This window comes from Molossus molossus, unplaced genomic scaffold, assembly GCF_014108415.1.
Source record: "Molossus molossus isolate mMolMol1 unplaced genomic scaffold, mMolMol1.p scaffold_m16_p_13, whole genome shotgun sequence".
Lineage (NCBI taxonomy): Eukaryota > Metazoa > Chordata > Mammalia > Chiroptera > Molossidae > Molossus > Molossus molossus.
Genome location: NW_023425348.1, coordinates 80315558 through 80331006, shown reverse-complemented (window position 1 = coordinate 80331006; position 15449 = coordinate 80315558). Strand labels below are relative to the sequence as shown.

The 15449-nt window shown below is 38.7% G+C and overlaps 1 protein-coding gene across 4 annotated transcripts in view; it reads right to left on the bottom strand.

Annotated features, from left to right (window-relative positions):
• The window catches only part of EXT2 (exostosin glycosyltransferase 2), a 130967-nt gene that overhangs the window by 58767 nt on the left and 56751 nt on the right, over positions 1–15449 (bottom strand). For all 4 annotated transcript variants that reach the window (XM_036258323.1, XM_036258321.1, XM_036258322.1 and 1 more), the window contains exon 8: positions 10473–10604. In XM_036258323.1, the coding sequence (XP_036114216.1) occupies positions 10473–10604 (132 nt within the window). The remainder of the gene's footprint in view (positions 1–10472; positions 10605–15449) is intronic.

The following is a 15449-nucleotide window of genomic DNA, read 5'->3' as shown; positions in this document are numbered from 1 at the left end:
AGACCATAAGAAGCTAACGAAACATCACAACTGAATGCGAGGCATAATCTGCAATTTTCTTTTGCTATAAAGGACATTATTAGGATAAATGGTAAATCTAAATAAGGTATACAGGTCAAATAATACTGTATCAATGTTTATTTCTGGATGATTTTGATAACTGTATTGTGATTCCATACAAGAAGTATTTAGGGGTAAAGGTATATCATTTCTGCAACATTCGAATGGTTCAGGAAAAAAAAAATGTGTGTGTATATATATAGGGGTTGGCAAAGTAGGTTTATAGTTGTTCATATGGAAAAGAATACAATAATTAATAAATAATGAAAGAATAAACTGTTTTGTGTACTCACAACCATAAACCTACTTTTGCCCACCCCTGTATGTGCTTACAAACAATATACATACACACAGAGAGAAAAGAATAAAGGAAATGTGGCAAAATATTAATATGAGGAATATGGATGAAGTGTGTACAGAAGCGCTCTGTATCTTTTTGGAATTTTAAGTCTGAAATTATGTCAAAATAAAAAGTTAAAATAAAAAAATACAGAGAATTTTAGGTCTGTTTAATCAAACAACAAAAACTAGATAGAAGAACATAAATTAGCAAAACAAAAAAGCTAAACCTTTCAAGTATGATAAGACGATGACTCCGAAATTGGAGGTACTAGATGTCCAGGAAGGTCCGGACCTCTGAAAACAGGAATAAGGAACAGTTGGTCCCAAGACTCCTTAGACTGACATGCACAGGCAGACCAACCCTTGCACTATCCCCCTGGGCAGGTAAAGGGTGGTTTATCTTTGGAGAAAATGAGTTAGTGAGATTCCATACTCAGAGACACTAGGCATGGAAGGCAGGGTGAGGCAGGGTGAGGCGCAGATTAAGTATTCATCTGTAAAATGAAGGAGAATCCATCTCCTTCCTCCATTCAGCTCCCAAAATGCTTGTAGCCCAGACTTATCCATCCTCTCCTGAACTTCCAAGGTAAAGATTATTGTCTGGATCAATGAACCAATCCAACAGAAATAACCCATGAATATTGACATTTGGGCAAACAACCAGGTCCCCATCCTCTTAGAACTAAAGCCAATCAGTTCACAAGCTTTACCCAGTACAAAGAGCTTCTGATCAGCTGGAGTGCCCCACTCTTAAATAACAGACTGCTGAGAAACATCAGGTTACTGAAGAGAGTTTCCAATAGGAAAGAGAGAATATAACAAAATGAAAAAGGAATCACAGGAAACAAACAATAGGAGCTAAAGAAAATTAAAACAAAACCACAAATATCATCAGAAAGTATTGTATCCTTAAAAAATAACAACCAAGAATAGGAAGCTATAAAAATAATTAGCAGTCAAGAAAAAACTCTTAGAAATTAAAAGTGAACAAAATTTTTAAAAATCAAAAGGTTAGATAAAATTGAGAAAATATCTAAGAAATTAAAATAAAAAGATAATAAATAGGACAGAAAAGAAAAGAAAAATAAGGATTAATCTAGTACATTCATCAACTAGATTGGCAATGAAAGTTTCATAAAGAGAAAAAAGAGAAAACGGGAAGAAAATAATCAAAAATATAAAACACATAAATTTCTCAGAACTGGACCTGAATTTCCAGCTTATAAGTAACCAAATGAGTATCCAGTGAACAAAAAAAAAGAACCCATACTAAGATATATCATCATAACATTCCAGAACATAAAATTTCCAGGAAGATTAAAATGTCACATATAAGCATCAAGAATTAGAATGACATCTCACTTTTTGATATAAAAATAGGAAGCTTATTAGACAATGGGATAATGCTGTCAAAATTCTGAAGAAAAGTCATTTCAATCAGAAATCTACACTAGCCCAACTATTCATCAAATGTGAAATGGAATACATTTTCAGACATGTAACATGACAGAAAATGTATCTCCTATAGTCCCTTTCTTGAGAAGCTACTGGAGAAAATAAACAAAAATGAGAACGATGTTAGAACCTGGAAACAGAAACCAACAAAAAAAGAGAGAAAAGGGGGATTCCCAGAACCATGGTGAACTGACGGATGACCACTGTGAAGGAGATCTGGAGAGCAGTCAGCCCAAAAAGAAAAATCCTACAGTGTACCTGTGCTTGACCATGTCATTCTTTTGTTGGAGAATTTGGTAAAAATCAATTGGTGATAGGAACATGAAAAACTAAGAGGAAAAAAAGAGGCAGTTATTAACTCCCTGGAAAATAAAAATTTATACAGAAAGGAAATATAATCACTGTTCATGTCTTGGTTCGGTTGAAAACAATATTTATACAGTCTTAATATACACAATAAATACTGCTTTAATAAAAAATAATGTTTCAGCCCTCTTGGTAAGATAGGAGAAAGAGAAAGGTGTAAGAGGAAGAAGGGAGAACAGGAGAAAAAGTACTAACTCAAAAGCAGTAAAAAGGTAATGTTGTGACTGGGAAATCAAGACAGCACGGGTGTTTTGTGGGAAGACAGGAAGGTAAGTGCCAGAGGGAAGCTAGGAGCTGAAAGCAGTGACCCTTCGGGGAAGCCTTCATTTTAGTTATATGCTTCATTTACTATTTGAATTTTCAAACAGTTCATGTGTTAAGCTGTACTATTTTTTAAATATAAAATTAAGAAATATACCTGAGATAAAAAAATAAAGAGAACTAAAAATGAAGAATCCACTTCTAGTTGGAGCAACATGGAAATCTTTCTACTTTGCTGCTATAATGACTGTTTATTAGAAAATTACACTTAAATATTAATTATTTGGGAGACATGTATCTAGGATAGGATATCAGAAATAGAAACAAGATCCATTAGTTGAAATACCCAACAACTACATTTTCCTGGTAACTTCTGCTACTGACTCATTCAAGCAGACCTCAAGAGAGAATTAAAATGGTCCCTGACACAAGGAGAAAGGGAATTTGATGTGCTAATAAGTGAGAGCTGGGTCATGAAGGATGACTTTGCCAACCGTTCAATATGTTCTTAATTACTCTGCTGCCAGATCAAGCTGCCACAGACTCCAAAAAACTCTTCTACTCACTGCCTCCTACAAGCTGTGTGATGTAAGGAAGCAGCCGGGTTTTGATTCATGAACGCTGGAGCCATAAAAGTGGACTCTCAGTAAGCAACGGGAAGGACTGCATCCAGGGAAACAATGTGTACAGCTTCCCCCACCACTCCTGGAGTTGCCGTGCAGATGTGTGTTACACAGGCATACTCATCTCTCTCTACTAGTAAGGGTCCAAGATGTTCATGCAAAAGACCTGAATGATATATTGGCTTTTCATATTCCTTACATGTCCTCCCCTAATCTGGATCTGTAATCTAGTCTTTTCCTTTTTCTGTTTGACCATCAGAATTGGCAAAATTTTTTACTTGGGACCCCAGATCAAGCTCTTTGGATCTTCCTGCATCTCTCCATCTGCCGACCCAACTCAGCTTTATTTATTCCCTGTTTGCTGATGACCTGAGCCTTCCTAGCTTGTTTCCACAGAAGTAACCGCAGATAGCAGACAATTCAAAGGCAAAGTCTACTCAAAGAAAAATTTGGAATTTGGGGTAGTATAATGGATTGCTTGTGCAACTGTGATTCTATCAATGTGATACCTCTAAAAACAAAGACTTCAAAAAGCTTAAACTTACTTAAAATTCAAGCTAAAATTTCTAAATTCCATACATACTTTAGTCATATCTAGGCAGTGGGAGGAAGAAGGGGAGAATAAGCCCCGAAGGCCTCCTGGGGGGCAGGGTAGGCTTTCAAATTCCAGAGAAACATTCCACAACCTGGAAGTTAAAAGGCACTGAGTTGAGTTAAACAGATTGCTAACCTGGTATCTTTTCAACTTAGAGAACTGCTTCAAGCATCTGAGCTGGTGCTTCTTCTGCCTGCAGAGTGATTTATTGCTTGTTAGTGTTTACAGTTGAGTGATATTTTCAGCTGCTTGTACATCTATATAACCTTTGTGAATGAGGTCCGCTGTCTGGACATCTACTACATACAAGCAGCCCTGAGTTTTTCATGTAGCTAAGACAGATGTAGTCTGAACCCATTCTCTAATCCAAGCCCTAAGGGGTCCAGAAGAGGAACTGGATGGGGAGAGAGGGAGAGCCTTCTCTGGTCACTGAGTTAGGACACACACATCGTGAATCAATCCCACATTAAAGTATGGTCCCTGGCCCGGCTGGTGTGGCTCAGTGGACTGTGCATCGTTCCGTGGACTGAGTGGTACTGGTTCAATGCCCTGTCAAGGCACATGCCCGGGTTGCAGGCTCGATCCCCAGTAGGGGGCGTGCAGGAGGCAGCCGATTGATGTTTCTCTCTCTTTCTCTCTCCCCTCTTCTCTCTCTAAAAAAGAAAAAAAAAAATCAATAAAAACATATTAAAAATAAATTTAAAAAGTATGGTCCCTGGACCAGTAGCATCTTGGGAACTTGCTAGAAATGCAAATTCTAGGACTCCACCCAGATCTACTCAATCTAACACTTGGGGTAAAGTGGCAGCAATCTGTGTTTTAACAAGCCTTTTGGGAGATTCTGATGCATACTAAAGTGGGAGAACCACTTCCCTAAGATCTTAGGAGGCTACAGCAAACTGCCACATTTTACCTACAACTTGGATCCCCACTCCTGAGTGGTAACTGCCAATCAAGTGCTCTTATATAATACTCCAGCCTACTGATCCCTTCCCTTTCTGTCTTCAAACTGGACTTGGACTGAGACTAACAGGAAGTGCAGGTAAGTATGTAATCTTCACCTAAGGCCTTTCTTGCAGCTAGGTCACCACTCTGGCCAGATTTCATAGGAACAAGCTCTTGTTTTTAACCTCATTGTTATGCTGAGGACAATAATCCATTTAAGTCACTTCCCTATTTTCTGCTTCAATTTTTGTCAATGGCCATGGGAACCCTGCCCTCTCTCCTTACTGTTCTAGGTCTAGTATGGTCAATGAAGAAAAGAAACAAATATGGAGAATTTATATTTGTTATCTATAATAGCAAATTTGGAAAAAAAAAAAACTGTCAAAGGACTGGGTAAATAAAATTATGACATTGAAAAGATGGGGAATAATCTTTTAAATCATGTTGTGGGAAAATATTCCACTCTAGAACATAATTTTAGGACTGTATTACATTTAGTTCTTAAAAAATCATTGCTGAGAAAATATGGTTTTGGTGACACGCCAGAAATCCAAACTTTGCCAGTTCCTGGCCTGCTCCACCCCACATCACACTGAATGCTCACTTGCCTCAGCCTCTGTTCTCCAGACATGCTCACATCTGGCAGAGAGCCAGAGTCAAGGTGAGGGTGTGCAGGGGGACTCCCAGCTACACAGGCTAGGCCCACATGCAGGGCTGAGGCCTGCCAAGGGGCAAGACCAGAAATGACACTAATGTTAGAAGTGATACAGGTGTGGAGTATTTGGGGAAATAAGAAAGTTTTGCTGATGTTTGCAAAAAAGGGGAGAAAAATGAAAGCAGGGAAAGACTGAAAAGGTAGTAAAATACAGGCAGCCTTGACATGAGGAGCTAAGAAAATTAATGCTAAAAACATTATGTGCCCTCATAAAGAACCTTAACTTGGTGAGAAATTCCTTCCAAAGATTCAAAGCAAAGGGCCAATGTCTCCAAACCAGACAGAGTTGCTACTTTAAAGTTATGCTCAAGAATTATTTCATCAGACTTTTTCAAGTTTTGAGAGCATGGCACAATACACTTAGTGCAGTCCTCTCCATCTGGTTAGAAGCAAGAATGGCAGGGTGTCTGGTAACACGCACATGTGGTTTCTGCAATGCCACCCTCACTGTCTTCATAACCCACACCACAGGTTGGTTGGTTTGTTTAACGTTAGTCTAAGGCAGCAGCATCTGGCCAAAACAGGGCTCTACTCTCACGCCTTCCTCTCCAGTCTGAGCAAGCTCAGAGCTTGCTGTAGGCTCTGATAGCACATGTTTAAAAACCAGACCATTCCCTGATTTACTGACCAAGATCCACACCAACTCCCACCTCAAGGTCTCTGATATTGTAAATTTGATGGAATCTAGAGGGAAGACTCCCCTGCAAGTTGGGTTCCTAGTAATCATATCTAGAGTGGGTTAAGTATTTCTGAAGGGGAGGGGCAAAGTTAACTATAAATAAATCATCACTACTCAGGCCAGATGCTTTCACGGAAGATGCAGGATGTAAAACCCATGGCTTTAAATCAGGGCTCTCATCACCTGAGCACCTAGAAATATGATAAACACTACATTTCCATGAAAAGGACTATTTAAGAAAGAGTTAAACAAAAAAAATGTAGAATACATTTTCCAATTACATATCAGGATTTATGTTTTTTACATTTATGTTCTTTCCCAAATTTGACTATTTTGTCCTAAATTAAAACACATCTATAACTGTAAAATTTCATGTACTGTTTTCTTCTGGTCTATATTCTTATGAAAGACAGAGAACCAAAATTTCATTTATTCTCATTAAACTTTTCTTATAACTTTAGAATAAAGTAGAGAATAAAGTCCCACTGTTTCCACCCCTTCTGGCTGGGTCATGACCATCCCACCCGTATGAATTCTCATGTATGCATGAATTCTCAAACAGATGTGATATTCTTTGTCTCAAGCTTATACCACATGCTTAAAATAGTAGCAATGCTTCAGCCCAGTGGAGGCTCAATGGCTCCCATAAAATTCCATAAGGAATTCAAAATAACCTAGGTTCTCACTTGTTTACACAACTTGCCAATTCTATGACCTCAGATAAGTCATAAGCCACCATGAGTCTCATTATGTCAGCTTTATATGAATAAGAATTTATCACTTTCCCCACATTCCCAACAGGTGAAGGTCAAATAAAATAATGATGTCACATCAGTATGTGAGTGAAGCTTGGATGGCTCAAGTCCTAGGATCCCAATCTTCCTCCTCCCCTTCTTTACGTATCAAGGGCCGCCTGTCTAAACTAAATTGTCCCAGATATTGTGAGGAATACCAAGATAACTCAGAAATTCCCCTAAAATGCTTAAAACTTTACCGGGAATTATACCTCTATGCATGCTAAGAGATAGGAAAGAAATACAGATAATATGCTCCAAGAGTTACGAGAAGGAAAGATTACTTCCTGCTTAGAGTCCGGGAAAACCTCATGGATGAAGGAGTATATGAGCAGGCCACTGAAATTTGGATCAAATGTGGACAATTAAAGGTGATAGTGATGAAAGGCATCTCAGTGAAAGGACCAACAGTCAAAGACACAGAGAAAGAAAAGCATACAGTATTCACAGGAAGAACAAAGCTGTGTTGCCAGAAATCTAGAATTCCCTTAAAGGGAACAGAAGGAAATAAAGCTAAAAAGACAGACTGGAGCCAGACTGTGGAAGGCCCTGCCAACAGACTGAGTTTGGACTCCAGTACCATCTTCACCCAGGACCCCCATGTGCCTACCTTCTCAATCTAGATAAACTACATCATATGCCTCAATTTTCCTGAACTCCCCCATTTGCCAGTTCAAACAGTCAATTCTCCCAGACGTTGCTTAAATTTATCTTCTATTTAAAGTTTCACCAGGATTCCCGAAATAGTCTCCTATCTCCAGTATTGCCACACTGCAATTGATCCATTTTCCACACTGATGTCAGATAGCTCCAAAATGCAATCTCACCACATTACTCCCCTGCTTAAATGTTTCAGTCACTTCCTGTTACTCAGATAACACTCGAATGCCTTCCATAAGATAGAAGGTATTTGGTGATCTGGGCCCTCTCCAGGCTTCATCCTCTGCCTCTTCCTCACAAGCCTCCTTCACCTCCACCACACTGACCTTGAAGTTCCTTAAACTTGCTCTCTTGTCCCCTCTGCACCTCTGAATTCGCTGTTCCTTCTGGATAAAACTTAACTTTCCCTCTTCCTCTGACTAGATAAGACCTATCCTTCTCTTTAACACTCAGATTATTATTTAACACTGTTCTAGAAGTGCTAGCCAATGAAATTGGATTAAAAGTAGAAGGGTCAAATGTTAGAAAATGGAAGCAAAATTAGCATTTGTAAATATAATTATATATCTAGAAAACTAAGAGAATCAACTAAAAAAAAAATGAAACAACTGTAGAATTCAGTAAAAGAATATATAATTTATATACAAAAGCCAAAAAGGTATCTTTATACAAATGGTAACCAGTAAGAAACTGGCAGTACAATGTCAGAAAGTTTTTGTTTATAAGAGCATAAGAAAGATATAATACCTAAAAAAATTTTTCAGGGTTTATGAACAACCTATATAAGGAAAACATAAAAATTCTACTACAAAGACAAATCTTGCTTCCAGATAGCAATATCCACTGCAATGTAAACTCCCCAAAGGCATAGATCTTGCTCTGCTTTGTTCACTAATACAATTCAAGTGCCAGGAACACTGTCTGCACACAGCAGGCACTCAAGAAATACCTACAGAATGCCTAAAACCATCTAAAAATGCAATGTGACAAATCAAACTACAAATTGGATTTATATGCATATTCTGGGGAAAACTGACAGAAATATCAACCTTCTACTTGAAAAAGGACAATTTCTTAATATCTACCAACATCAAAATGTGTACATTCTTTAAGCAATTTCTAAGCTGAAATTAATTCCATAAATATATTCACACATTTATGTGCAAACATTTATTGTATTACTGTTTGAAAATAGGGGGAAAAGCAATTTAAATCTCTTAATATTAGATCTGTTATGTAGGATACACCTAAATGAAATACTCTACAGTCATCCTTTAAAATGAAGTACAGTCATTCCCTGGTATAGCAGGAGATTGATTCCAGGACACCCCAAATCCGTGGGGGGTAGGGCAAAATCTGCTGCTGCTCCAGCCCCTTATATTAAATGGCATATTGTTTTCATAGAATCAATATTTGCATATAGGTGATGGCAGGGTATGCTTACATATCACTTCATTACCATGGATTTAGTATAGTGCTCAGCATGTGGCCAATTCAAGTTTTGCTTTTTGAAACTTTCTGGGATTTTTAAAAGATATTTTCGCTCTGCGGTTGATTGAATCCACAAATGTAAAAACTCAGAGAATTGAAACCAGCGGATATGGCTGGCCACTGCATACTATACAGAAGGAAATAGAAATAAATCAATAATCTATTATAAAGTAAAAAAAACAAGGTGCAGAACAACATGTGTTGTATGATCCCATCAGTGTTCTAAAGTTATATAATTATGTTTATATGAGAATAGAAACATTCCGGAGGGTTACCTTTGGTAATGGATTCAAGGGAGGAGATGAACAGAAGTAAACTTGACCTCAAGCACAACAGAAAGGTTTTGTTTTGTTCGGTTTTATCCTAAACCATGCATGTACCCTTCCTCTCCAGGCACCCCACTTCAGGAAGGTGCAGCCCCCACCCAGCGAGGAGGCCGCCTGCACCTGTGCTCCCACAGCATTCTGCACACCTCTCTGTCAGAGCGCGTCTCGCTCACTCGCTGGCTTCCCAAGCTAGTGGAGAGCTCCTCGGAGGGCAGGGATTGGCTCCTTTTTCTCTATTCTCAGTGCCTGACACACAGTAACTGCTCAATAAAGATTGAAGGGAGAGAGGGGACCAGGGATGGAGGGAAGGAGAGTCCCAAGTGAAGATTAACCAGGTAGCAGTACACAGCACTATGGAGAAGGTAGGATCAGGAGACGAGGAGGGTGGCCAGAGAGAGCAGTGATTAGGATGATGAATGGAGTCTAGTTATCTTCATGAAAGCCTTGGGGTTTGTGAGCCAGGCAGCCAGGTGTGCTCCAAAGCAGCCAGGAAGCAGTAACTGCCAGCCCCAGAGCTTTGGCATATTTGATAACAGAGAAGGTGTAGCGACTCCACAACCCCAACAATGCCACTAGGGCCTTGGGACCCCTTCGAGCAAAAAAGAAGCCCTAAGAACAGCTTCTGACCACCTCCCCTCTCTGCTAGAAATACCCAGGGGCCTAAGCCAGTGACTGGCAATCCCTGATGCCTCAAGACCACTTTTGAGGACTATTTTCCTCACAGTGTGTTAGAAATGTTAACTGAAACAACCCATGTAAAGCACTTAACATAATCCGTGACAGAGAGCAAGCACTTAAAATATAAACTATTTTTACTAAGTATCTCACAGAATCTTTTCAAGAATTCTAAGCACTGCAACTACCAAAGTCATCAGGAAGTCGTTATTTCCAACAAGACCCAAGCCTCCCATTGATCTCTGCAATAAATAAACACACTGTCTTCCTAAGCACATTTAAAACAAACTAGAAGCTGTTGCTTTTTTATTTCTTTTGTCATCATTTCAAAATTAAGCCGGCCTCACCAGACCCCAAGTATAACAGCACACTTTCATCTTAGAAAGCTAGAATTTAAATAACCTTTACAAATTCGGTACATTTTCCTTTGTCCCATCCCAACAGCTGGACAGTGCCTGATGTGGCTAGCGCTGGAATTCACTTACCACGGTTGGAGGGTCATTCCATTCTTCATAGGAGATGGCAGCATATGGGTAGATCCGGTCATTGATAATCTGCAGGGTGGCGAGGGCAATGGCTTTAATTGACTGGAAGTATGCTTCCCAGAACCACCGTGCCTGCAAAGAAAACAACACTGTATTAAGTGAGCGAACAAGTGTGACAGAGCAGAAGAACTAGATGCTCTATCACACCCAAAGCTGGGTCTGGGAAATTTCTGTATTCCCCAAAGTGGGGGAGCCTGTGGCAAATGCTCCCTGCTGTTCACAGCAGCTCCATCAGAAGTGTGCATTTACCAAATGCAGTTAAAACAGAACATGAGCAAGGGAGGCGAACACTGGATTCAATTTAGATATGAGAGAAATAATGTGATGATGAAAATATCATGGTTATTATACCAGAGCAAGTTTATAGTCTTTTTAAAGATATAACATACATAAAGTTCACAGATTAAGTGCACAGCTCACTGAATTTTTATATATGTACATACATATAACTATTACCCAGACAGAGACAGAGAATATTCCAGCATCTCAGAAGATTCCCTTCTGCTGTGTCCCAGTCACGACCTCACCCCTCTTAGGGTGAATCATTATTTTGATTTCTACCGTGTCTACTACTGGATTTCATATAAATGGAATCAAACAATATTTACTCTTTTCTGTCTGACTCCTTTTGCTCAACCCTTGTATTTAAATCAGATTTTGGTATTAAGGCTATGCTGGCCTCATAGAATAAGTTGAAAAGTATTCCTTCTTTTTCTATTCCTTGTGAAATTTTATGCAAGATTAGCATTATTTCTTCCTTGAAAGTCTTAGAGGAATTCATCAAAAAGCCATCTGGGGTAGGTGTTCCTTGGTGTGTAGAGGTTTTAAATCATGTATTAATTTTCTTTCATAGGCATAAGATTGTGGGTATCTTCATGTGTGTGTCAGTTTTGTAAGCAGTATGTTTCAAAGTCTATGTTCATTTCACCTAAGTTGTTAAATTTATTAGACTGAAAATGTGTGCTAGCCTGTTTAATGACTGTACAATCTGTAGTAATATGCTTTTTATTCCTGATATTGATGTGTTTTCTCTTTGCATGTGATTAGTCTTACTAAAGGTTTATCAATTTTAATAATCTTTTCAAAAAAACTTTTGGTTTTGCTGATTTTTTTTATTATACATTTTCTTTTCTATTTTGTTCCTTTCTGTTCTTATTTTTATTATTTCCTTTCTTCTGTTTTGGAGGACTTTAGTTCATCTTGTGTTTAGTTTTCTTGAGCCTGAAGTTTAGATAACTGACTTCAATCTTTGTTTCTAATATGTAAATTTAAAGCTATCAATTTACCTCTGTGCACTATTTTAAGTGTATACCATACATTTATATGTCACTTTCATTATAATTTAGGTTACAATTGTCTAATTTCCATCGTGATGTTCTCCTTGACCATGAGTCGTTTTATTTATTTATTTATTTTTTTAATCCTCATCCGAGGACATTTTTCCATTTTTTGTACAGTCAGAGTGGGAGGGAGAGAGAGGAAGAGAGAGAGAGGGAAACATCGATGTGAAGGGACACATTGAGTGGTTGCCACCCACACAACCAACCAGGGCCGGGGACAAACTGCAACCAAGGTACATGCCCTTAGCGGGAACCGAACCCGGGCCTCTCCGGACCGTAGGTGGACGCTCTAGCCGCTGAGCCAAACCGGCCAGGGCCCATGAGTCGTTTTAGAAGTACATTGTTTAATTTCCAAACATTTTGGGATCTTCTATTTATCTGTCAATGATTTCTATTTTGATTGCACTGTGGTCAGAGAATATAGGTGTTCTTTCAATATCTGTAATTTATTTAAACTTGACTTATGAACTAAGTATTTTGTTTATTTTTGTAAATCTATAAAAAGTGTATTCTGTAGTCAATGAATATAATGTTCTATAACTGTCAAGTAAATTGATTATTAGTTCTTACTTTCAAATTTGTTTTCTCAAGGCTTGTTTCAAGATTGTCTCTTGTAAAAAGAATATAAATGGATTTTAACATTTTATTCCATCCAAAAATCTTTGGCTTCCAATTGTACATATAGTCCCATTTATACCTGATGTGATTACAGATATGGCTGAGTTTAAGTAAGTGATCATTCTGTTTGTTTCATCAGTTCTTTGTTACTTTACTTCTCCTTTCTTACCTTTACAATTGATAAAACAAATTTAATTATTATTCTATGTTTTTCTTCTTCATTAGATTGCTGGCTTTTTGAGCCTTCTTTTATTTATTTATTTATTTATTTATTTATTTATTTATTTATTTATTTATTATTATTATTTTTTTTAATCCTCACCCGAGGATATTTTTCCATTTTTTGTACAGATAGAGTGGGAGGGAGAGAGAGACAGAAACATCGATGTGAAGGGACACATCGAGTGGCTGCCACCCGCACGACCAACCAGGGCCGGGGACAAACTGCAACCGAAGTACATGCCCTTAGCGGGAACCGAACCCGGGTCTCTCCGGACCGCAGGCCGACGCTCTAACCGCTGAGCCAAACCGGCCAGGGCATTTTTTAATTTTTTTTAATCCTCACGAGGATATTTTTCTATTTATCTTCAGATAGAGTGGGAGGCAGAGAAAGGGAGAGAGACAGAAACACTGATGTGAAAGGGACACATTTGACTGACTGCCTCCTGCACGACCTGACCAGGGCCTGGTACAAACTGCAACAGAGGTACGTGCCCTTGGCCGCAATCGAACCCTCAACTCATTGGTCCACAGGCCGAAGCTCTACTGCTAGGCCAAACCAGCCAGGGCTTCTTTTATTCTTTTAGTTGCTATCTTAGCAATTAAATAAGCATCACTGATTTATGATATTAAACTTCAAATTAGTAATTTTACAATTTACCAAACAATATAAGAACACTTGTGTATCCTCTCCCATCTGTTGTGCTATCAGTGTCAAATATTTTTCTTCTACGTATTTTCAATTGCATAAGAAATCATTATCATTGATTTTAAAAGTAAATTTTCATTTATATTCATCATATGTTTTCCCTTTCTGATAGGCTTCATTTCTTCATGCACATCTGAGCTTCCATCTCAAATTATCTTTCTGCTGCCTGAAGAACTTGTTGATTTTGCTGCAGGTCAGCGGACAGAAAATTCTCTCAAATTTTGTTTGTTTGAAAGTTTCTTTTCCCCCCACGTTTGTTCTAGAAGCATATCTTTGCTTGACAGAGATTTTCAGGCAAGCAATCTGCCCCCCCCCCCAGTACATTCTAAATACAATTTCATTGTCTTCTGGTCTCATCCAATTTTTGCTAATACATCAAAAGTGTTGGACTTACTGGTGCTCCTTTGAAAATAACATGCCTTTCAATTCTGACTGCATTTCAGCTTTCTCTGTCTTTGGCTTACAACAGTGCAACATGGCATGCCCAGGTATGGTCTTTGCATTTATCCTACTAAGGAGTGCAGAGCTTCTGCAACTTGTGGTTGATGTCTTTCATCATTTTTAGAAAAATCTCATCCAATATTTCTTTAAATACTGGTTCTATCACTTTTGTCATCTTCTCGGGCTCCAAACAAACATATATAAAATGTTTTCACTATATCCCATGCCTCTTATTTTCTTTTCTGTATTTTTTCTCTCTGTGCTCCAATCTGGATATTTTCTACCAATTTTCTCATGGTCCAATAATCCTCTCTACTTTTCATGTATGTCTAAATTCCTATAAAATTCATGTTTGAATTCTTAATTCCAGTCCTTACATTTTTCAGTACCAGCACTTCCATTTTACTATTTTTAAAGTAGATTTCTTATCTTTGTTAAAATTCTCCTTCTTTTCTTCTTTTTTATTGAACATAGTTTCTGACAGATAACTTCAATATCTGAATCACCTGTAGGTCTCTTTCTACTATCTGTTTTTTTCTCTTCATTTTCGTTATTTGGTTTCAAATTCTATCATGCCTCTTAATTTTTCATTTGCCAGACATTCTATATTAAAATTGTAGAGGTTTTGGATGATTCAGATTATATTCCTCCTAAGAGTGTAATATAGTCTCTGTCAGGCACAGTGAATGCAGCCAGCCCATTTTAATCCAGTTAGTGGTTGGTTTTAAATTTTTTTTTTTATCCTCACTCGAGGACATTTTTCCATTCATTGTTCAGGTAAAGTGGGAGGGAGAGAGAGGAACAGAGAGAGAGAGAGAGAGAGAGAGAAACATCGACGTGAAGGGACACATCGAGTGGCTGCCACCTGCACAACCAACCAGGGCCGGGGACAAACTGCAACCAAGGTATGTGCCCTTAGCAGGAACCGAACCCAGGTCTCTTGGGACCGCAGGCTGATGCTCTAACCACTGAGCAAAACCAGCCAGGGCTGGTTTTAAACTTTGGTAAGGGTAACTTTTTGCAGCTTTTTTTATTCTAAAGGTATGGCCCTTTGGAACTTTCAGTTAAGGCCCAGGTTAATTACCAGGACCCCTTCATCCTGGCAGGCCTGAACACAACCTTTATCCTGTCTGTACTATATATGGTTGCTGGAATGTTTACAGGCTTACTAGGCTCCCAGATGCTTCTTTCTGCAGAGGTTCTTGGAGTCTTGCTCTGATCGTGTGCACCTTGGAAGATGGCAAACACCTCAAGGGAAGATTGCATGCCCATATTTTGCTTACTTCCCTGTAGCCATCTTTTCCCTGGGATTCTGTCCTTAGAGCCCACACTTTCAGAAGCCCTAAGTCCAGCACTCAGCCCTATGGGACTACTGCTTCCTGCTGACTATACACCGCGTACTGTGAATCAGAATGTGCCCTCAGGGAAAAGACTGAGTGCAAACGCTGCTCACCTCAGGGTGCTTCCTTTCTCCCAGGGACTCTGGTCCCTCGCGTACTGCCTGCATTAGCTGCTCGTCAATGCCTCTACACTGTTGTATTATATATATTAATAAACTTTCATACTTCTTTTTCTTTTTTCAGCAAGAGG